The sequence below is a fragment of the Morone saxatilis genome, unplaced genomic scaffold (assembly GCF_004916995.1).
Source record: "Morone saxatilis isolate NCDOM2014 unplaced genomic scaffold, NCSU_SB_2.0 Contig16, whole genome shotgun sequence".
Lineage (NCBI taxonomy): Eukaryota > Metazoa > Chordata > Actinopteri > Moronidae > Morone > Morone saxatilis.
In genome coordinates this window covers 21,297,233-21,305,648 of record NW_023339718.1, presented here as the reverse complement: position 1 = coordinate 21,305,648, position 8,416 = coordinate 21,297,233, and the positions used below count along the sequence as shown (strand labels likewise).

The following is an 8,416-nucleotide window of genomic DNA, read 5'->3' as shown; positions in this document are numbered from 1 at the left end:
CACACACACATACACACACAGGATATTTCGTAATTGGAGAGCACAAGCTTTGAATTTGTTAAAAAAAAATTCAGATCATTATCATTATTGGCTATTTAATATCTCTGTGGCTCTGTGCTACTCATCATGTGTGTGTGTGTGTGTGTGTGTGTGTGTGTGTGTGTGTGAGTGTGAGAGAGGAGACGAGAGAGAGAGAGAGATGACTTTTTTTTACAGTAGATCATTGAATTACTGAGTTGTTTGATTTTGTTTTAGTTTAGTCATCATTAGCCAGCAGATGATTTAGAGTGCAATCTAGTAGCAAGCAGTGTCTCAGTGTCTTGCCAGAGGACAGCTTGGAAATCTTCTGCTCCTTGGTGCACCAAAATAATGAACTATTTACATGTAATAACCTTTTTATTTATAAAGTCTGTGGAAATAAGCAGTGTGCCACTCACTGTTCTGCCTTTGTGTGTCAATGCTGAGATGTGCGGCAGCTCCGTAGCCGGCCATGTTGAAGGCTGTAACTGTGATAGAGAAGTTCCCTTCCTCCACCAACAGCAGCGCCGTTAACTCTGTGACGTTTTGAATCAATCTGTCCTGCAGCTGCTGCTTCTTCGCTGGTTCGTAGCTCACCTGGTATCCAAGGATATGACCTCCAGCATCATGGAGGTCAAGGTCCTGTAGGGAGATGTTTGCAAAATAAATTTGATACCACATTTGTTTGAAGACATTTGTCCACCTGATTTTGACAAAAATGTCTACTAGTTTTAGTCACAATTTAGTCGTTTAAGTTGTATTAGTCAGATGTTTTGGTCTAGTTTTCTCAGAGATATTTTAGTCTAATTCATGTTCAATTTTTCATTAAACCATAAATCTGTTGTTTTTTTTTCCTTCCAAGAAATGAAATATGAGAGTTACAGCTTCAGTGCAGTGTCACACTGGGTTAGACAGCTAAATCAACATCTTATTTTTGGCTATTTTTATGTGAAGGAGGAAATTGTTTTACTGATCACCAGTCATCATCAGTCATCCAATGAGACTTTGCATTAAAACAGTAATTAGTCCTCTAATGTCTGTCTTTCATATTATCATCTGGTCTTTATTTGTAAATTATTATTATTCTCGTTTTTGCTATTTAAAAAGGTTGTCAAAAAACACTTAATTTGATTATATTATTTTTGTTTTAAATTAACACTGATGACAAGAATATGTACTAGCAAACACAGCTAAAGCTTTAGGGATGTAATATTTTGACATTTTTCAACCAAAGGACCACCTAAACATTTTCTTTCCTTAGATTAAATGTCTTGTTTTAGATTCCCTGAAGACAACGGACCGTCAAAGATAAGGCAAGAGTGGACTTGATACTACATTATGACTTATCTTGATATGCAGAAAAGGGAGACAATTTTATACATGACTAGTCCAAGTATTTCCGATGTACCTTCCACATGAGATGAAGGAGTAAAGATCCACCAGGGTCTGTTCTCTCCACTCTGTAACACACCTCTGGAGACTTGGAGGGTACTGGCAAAGAAAAAGTACAAAATTAAAACTTGAATGTCAATGGTTTATTCTTTAACTTTGATCTCTGTTTGAATGTAAACTGTTACCCCTCTCCAGTGTCCTCACACTGACGTCAGAGCTCCAGTCACTCCAGATGTTAGACTCTCTGCAGGCCACAGCAGCTATGTAGTCGGTGAACGGCAGGAGGTCTTTGATTGTGTGGTTCAGTACCTGACCTCGATGTGCAGGGATAGAGTCTGAAGCCTGGTGACAAAAACAAAAACTAAAGGTACTCCAGACAAACAACTCATCAATGCATTTTGATTTGAGGGCTCCCCCAAACAAGGGCAACACTGAAAGAAAGGGATAAAGAACAAAACCTCAATAAGTACTTCCAAATTTATAAAAACAAACAGTTAAGACATGGACTTTTAAATATAGCAATGTTTGTGTTCTTGTACAAATGGTGTTGTGGGGACTCAAACTTGTTCACTCAATCACATTGTGGGGACAAGCTGATCCCTATAAATTTTATTTTATTTTAGGGTTAAAGGGCCATACAGCATGAGCCTGTCACAAATAAAATGTGAAAAATATGCTTGCAGCTCATGTATACAGTAGCTAAGGGGAGGAAAAACCTCTAGGTGGTTAATGTACAATGTATAATGTTCTCCTTCGTAACAAAAAGTGTTTGATGCTAACCTGGGACCATATGTTAGTGTGGTTGACTCTGTAGCGAAGTTGACAACTGCCGTCACTGCTGCTCATCCAAAACACATCAACAGAGTCTGCAGTGAAGCCAAGTACTGTTAATACAGGCGGAGAGGGTTTGACTGAGGAAAGGAAAATGGATGAAGAGAAGATAATTCAGCTACTTTATTATAATTTCATGTTAGCAATCAGTCTGTGGATTGATTTGTTAATTATCTCATATTTTCTGGAAAATTCAGATTGGAAACAGCAGAGGAAGACAACAGTTAACTGGCATTACAATTATTACTGTGTAGTGGAGTGATCAAATGTCTGGGACACTAACCTGCATCATAAAAAACCACAGTATGAGGTTGGGACCAGATCTCAGTCCCCGTCATGTAGTTTTTTATCCTTGCTGTGACACTTAGGACAGCTAATGGGTTGAAGACTGCCGGACAGGAGAAGATTTTATCCCTTCTAAAAAAGAAAGGAGGGAAATCAAAAGAGAGATAAATTAGTTTTCAATATTACATCTGATACAAAGAAAAAGCAGCACTGACTGGCTACATTTCAGAAATATGAAATAATTAGCTCTTGGTTAAAGTTAGTATAGTATATGTAGCTTCATACGTAGAACCTATATCTGGAGTACAACTTAAAAAAAAAATATTTCAGTAGTAAGCCATCACAGTTTTGTCAGTGTTTACCTCCTGAAGATGAGCGAGACATCAGACTCGGTGTGGCCTTTTGCCTCCTCACTCCACTCACAAGTCATGGATCTGTATGATATCTGGTAGTAACAGGACATGTTCAGGGTCTCTGCAGGAAAACAACAGGAGAAACCACTTTCAACAACATACGGTACACATAAGCCAACATTTTATTAAAATCTGAAAAATGGTGTCGCAGTTAAGGCCTTAAAACCTATTCTCTTATATTGTCGCACCTAAATGTAACTTTTTCTGTAAGCCAGAACTCTACCATAATGTACAATTCCCATGTGTCTCATCAAAGCTGGACAGATAGTATTTGAGAAATTGCAATTATAAGATTTCCGATTGTTATTATTGTTATTGTGACTTGCAGTTAAAGTACATTGTACCTATGTGCTGTCTTAGTCAACAAGTTAGTGATAGCTTCCTGCGTTGTACTCCTATAATCACATCAACTCGTTATTCACAAAGAAGTTTTACTTCCAGGTACTGTGTTAGAACTACATATTATACTTTTGCAAACTCGCCCAGAACAACTGATAGATATTTTAAAATTATTAAACCAATTCCTACCCAGCATAAGCATGTTTGATCATTATACATGTTTATACCTGGTTTAACCTTATTTTGTCTTATTAAAGGTAAATTACCCTGTATATGGATACAAAATAGGGGGAAATGTGTTGAATTTCAAAAGAACAACAATGAGTTTGAAGAAAATCTGTGGACTTTGGGGATGCTATAGAGTAACTACAAAATTAGTGAGTTTACAAATAAGTCAATACCTATTTTTAACAATTGGTTTGAATTTAGGTCAAACTTAATCAAAGCAAAATAGGAGGAACCAGTAAAAGACAAGGTAAAACAAGATATCTGACTGTTCTGTGTGTGTACTCACTCAGTACAGATGAAGGAGGTCGAGGGCCACAGTCTCTGAGGTCAGTGACACACACTTGCTTATCCTCTTCACACAGCTTCAGATCAAAGTACCTTACCGTCACTTCTAACACACACACACACACACACAACACAGAAAACAACAGGAATGACATCAAAACAAAACCTGATGATTCTACTTTTTCCTGAAGTTAAACCAGATAGGTCTAAATTATGAATATTTTCTTTTTTTTTTCTTTTTTAAAAATGCATATTATTTCTTATTTCTATTTTCTTGTAAAATACTTAAAAGTTTTTTTTGTATTTGTACATGGCACTGACCTTTGAGTGCACACAAAAGTTTGAATGGATCAGTAAAAGCCTATGTCTAACTGCTGAATTCAGAATCAGAATCAGAAATACTTTTGAAAAAATTTGTTTGTTACAGATGCTCGAGGTGCTCACACGACATTGAGAATAATTATATTATGACATCCTTAAAAGACTGCAGTATTAGTGACAGAATAGGACATAATATTGCACATTAACATTAACCAGAGAACATTACAGGCACCAGTTTGATGGCCACAGGTAGGAATGACTTCCTGTGGCGCTGTGTTGCATCTCGGTGGATTGAAGAACAATTTGCAAAGAATTAAATGCTTTAAACAACCCGAAGGGAAATATCAAAACTACAGGTAACATAACATACAACAATAACAATAATAAAAATAATTAGACATGCCCCTTTTAGAAGCTCAATTTAAGACCTGAAATAACTCTGAACCTCCTTCAGTCCAGTTAATTCAAGATTAATCGATAAATCTACTCCAGTAAATATCTGAGAAAGGTCATTTAAATTCTAGATTAAAAACAACTTTAATCTAGATTTTAGATTAATCCCTTCATGGATAAGGAACCATGAAGTTTAACATTTAAAAAAACAGCTAAATGCAATATGTGGCTTTCACTGAGAAATGTTTGTTGAGAAACTCACCATGAGAAAACACACAGAGGAGGTTGATCACTGTCCAGGTAGCACGGTGCAGTTTAAGAGAACAAATATCCATTTTAGCTGGTAAAAATGACGATATATTCAACAGATCAGCTCATTCTAAACATCTAAACTGCCTAAAGACAGTTTGAAAAACCTGTAGAGAACATGTTGTTTTTATCTCTGAGGGGTGTATGAGGAAGCCAGCAAATGAACTCGGCACCTCTCAGTTTCAGCCGCTGAGGTCAGGAAATTGCTCCATGCCTGTAGGTGACAAACATTAACACATTGTGTGTTTGTGTGTGTGTGTGTGTGATACGTTCCTTGGAAATGATCAAGTCTTACAGACACGGGTATGGGGCAGGTTTCAGTCTGTTTAAAACTTGTGCAGACTTCTAGCATTTGATATTTAGTTCTGTATCTTTTGCTTTTTCCCTTTTATACAATGTGATTTGTGTTCCACAAAGATCCTCTTTGTGTTGCTTAAATAACAACATTTGTTTGTTAGGTAATACATTCTTTACTAAACAATATTCTCTTGAACAAGGCATTCGACCAGCAACTTTTCTCACTCACTCTCACTCACACACACACACACACACACACACAGAGTGAAGACAGGAAATTACTTCTCATTTGTTTATTTTTCACTTTCTTCAAAAGCAAAATTTCAGCTTGTCTCCACTCATTTTTTTCTTTTTTCTTATAGAAAATGGAAACAAAAATTGCCTCGTACAAACATTTAAAAATGACTAACAGCGGAAAAAAAAAACCCAAACAAACAAAATAGAAAGAAATAAAACAGAAATAAACTCTGTACAGATTAGTAAAGAAAGAGGATTAATTCTTCCTCTGGACTTGCGTGTGTCCGCCTCAGCCCTGCTCTCCACACTGTGCAGTGAATTACAGCAGTAAACAAGCTTTCTAAGCTCAAACTCTCCATTTATATACACACACTGGATTGGCAGAGGAGTGCATTACTGCTGCTGTAGACAGAAAGGCTAAAGAAATACTTTTTCTTGATGTTCATTGAGGTGTTGGGTTTCATGACCTTTAGGCCTTTAAACCTGTTCAAATGTCAAGTTAATGGATGTCAGACAAAAACGTTTCCCCTCTCAGTCCTGAAAAACTGTTGTTTTTGGAGTTCTTTTTGCCTGGCAACAGATATAAAGTAAAGATAATGTGGTTATTTACAAACAAGAAAATAAGTGAAACAGACCAAATTATATATTATATATATATATATATATATATATATATATAAAAATATAATATATATATTATATATTATATCATATAGTACTCTATAGCTATACTGACTATAGCTAATATATGACTAGTAACTACTATATATATATATATATATATATATATATATATATATATATCTCCACTGGCCCTCTCTGATCACAACCTGATCTGATGAAACTTTCACACAATTTCGAGAACAATAAGACGATCCTACAATCACAGACAGCTGACAAACCATTTTTGTTGGATTGAATGAGTAATAAGCTGCACTGGATGTAGTGAGCAGAGTTGATAGTGTCTGTGAAACTATAACACATAAAAAACTGTGTCTTTGATTACCTCAGAGGCCTGTTTCATACACATATATACCTTGAACATTTGATGAGTATGACATACAGGAGCTCAGGAAAGCTGACAGCACATTGTCCTTAAACAGCTACTGGTATTTACAATCAATTAGTTTGAATGTGACTGTGGCATTAGTTTATAGTAAAAGAAGTTCAAAAAGTGTCAGAAAAACCTGCAGATCAGAGGACTAAATGTTCAGGTTTTGTGTATGTAGAAGAACATAATTCTGTTTTCCTGTCTGTCTGTGTTCTCTTGCTAAACACCTGCAGACAGACAGGCAGGAGGATGCAACAATAAGGTCTACAGTAAATATGATATAATCTGAGTTGTCATGATAAAGGTTAAGATCTGCCTGAAAACCGAGTTTGGTTCTAAATCCACTCATCCAGCACATTATAAATGTGACTTATTAAGCACACTCAGTATGTTCCTTAGTTGGCAAGTTATTTGATTATCTTGATTTTAGAGGCGATGACGAAGTTTAGGTAAAAAAATGGATGTGTTGTGTAGAACACTTGGTGACATGACTTCAAACTGTTGTTTAAAAATGCCGTCTAGCATCGACAGCTTGCACTGATGTCTGAAACAGTTGCAGATCAAAGATGTGATTAATCCACACTACCACACATCTACAAGAGATTCCTGCGTTGCCACAACAATCAGATTGAATTGCCAGTTTGTTTTTTACTTAAATTGTGTCACAATACAAATTGAGCTGTTGTGCTTCCGTTACATCTTCTCACCTCTGAGTTGCTTTAAGTGCTCTTTGACTTGTGTGTGGTTAGAATCAGCTACAAAGTGACTAAAGGCAAACTTTTTTTCTTCACTTAAATATCTGAGATCCCGTCTGACTCCGTTTCCCAGAAGTCCATCCTGTATTTCATTATGTAAATTTGATTTCCAGCGATGATCTAAATGTAATAAATCTTTTTTCGCTGTGACTTTACATTTTGGTATTAGCAAGCCAATATACTCAAAACTTCACCTATTGGCAGATTGAGTCAAGAAATATCAGCCTCTAAAACCCGGTTGAACCTTTGTCTGGATGCCCTTCATTTCCTTGCAGATACAGGTGTGTGGTTATTTCTACAATTAAAGGCATCACTTTGGTACAAGCATATTGCTCCTTTACATCCATTCTGATTCGTTTCTTGTATGAGTGTCTCACCTCTGCTCTCTCTCTCTCTCTGAGGAGGGAAACAGCCTTGAGAGCGACAGGACACACAGCTGCTGATACTGCATGTGGCAGGGATCAAACCTGCAACCTATCTATCACAGTCTCTCTTAAGTTAATCTTTTTAAGTTCATGATTAGGAGTGCAGGAGAGAGGTGCATAGGTCAGGAAAAAACACATTAAGCAGGAAAAAAAGACAAAAGACGAAAAGTTCAAATTGAAATCGTGATTAAAAAAAAAAAAAAAAACACTAAGCACCCACTTCTCCCCAGTGAGCAACAGCACTGAAAAGTCCCAGCGCTTGAAAGGCTGTGAACTGGCTCTTATTAAAGTTCTCACAAAACACTCCGCTTTTTCCAGCCAGAACAGCGTTTCAAGATTCCCAAGTGGAGGAAAGCAGTCAAGAGTTTACCGGAACCGAGCGGAGCCGGGACGAACCAAACTGGTTTCATGATGAGTCCAAGTGTGTGTTTGTGTCAGTCTGTGCATGTCTGTGTATAGCAGTGTGTGTGTTATTTGTTGCGCAGCAGCTCCAGCTGGTCCTGGTATTCAGTGAACAGTCTCTGGAATCGCAGGTTCTCAACAATGACGGGTAAAACCTCCCGCAGCAACTCCCGCTTACGTAGACCCTGAACACAGAAATCAATGAAAACAAATAGTTAGAAACATGTTTGAAACGCAGTGCCAAAGCTAGCTATGGCTAACTCATTAACTGGTCAAAACAGGACTACAGTGTCCACAATATGATGTACCAGTGAAATGTAATCAGTTTGAAAATAATTAGATGCAGGGAGGATGAAGGACTAATATGTGTCAGCAGTTTTTGCAGCAGGTGTAAGAATGAAGCAGGACCTCAAGTCGCTTGTCAAAGTTATGGAT

General features: G+C 37.0%; 2 protein-coding genes across 2 annotated transcripts in view; both read right to left on the bottom strand.

Annotated features, from left to right (window-relative positions):
* LOC118325713 (interleukin-6 receptor subunit beta) overlaps positions 1 to 4,963 on the bottom strand; it is a 12,386-nt gene extending 7,423 nt beyond the window's left edge. The window contains exons 1-8 of the mRNA XM_035658493.1: positions 4,768 to 4,963; positions 3,793 to 3,897; positions 2,889 to 3,000; positions 2,525 to 2,658; positions 2,191 to 2,321; positions 1,596 to 1,752; positions 1,427 to 1,509; positions 438 to 660 (exon numbers count right to left, since the gene is read on the bottom strand). Coding sequence (XP_035514386.1) covers positions 438 to 660; positions 1,427 to 1,509; positions 1,596 to 1,752; positions 2,191 to 2,321; positions 2,525 to 2,658; positions 2,889 to 3,000; positions 3,793 to 3,897; positions 4,768 to 4,840 — 1,018 coding nt within the window. The 5' untranslated portion in view covers positions 4,841 to 4,963. The remainder of the gene's footprint in view (positions 1 to 437; positions 661 to 1,426; positions 1,510 to 1,595; positions 1,753 to 2,190; positions 2,322 to 2,524; positions 2,659 to 2,888; positions 3,001 to 3,792; positions 3,898 to 4,767) is intronic.
* A 2,356-nt stretch (positions 4,964 to 7,319) lies between these two features.
* The window catches only part of LOC118325839 (protein HIRA), a 13,477-nt gene continuing 12,380 nt past the window's right edge, over positions 7,320 to 8,416 (bottom strand). The window contains exon 25 of the mRNA XM_035658678.1: positions 7,320 to 8,166. Coding sequence (XP_035514571.1) covers positions 8,050 to 8,166 — 117 coding nt within the window. The 3' untranslated portion in view covers positions 7,320 to 8,049. The remainder of the gene's footprint in view (positions 8,167 to 8,416) is intronic.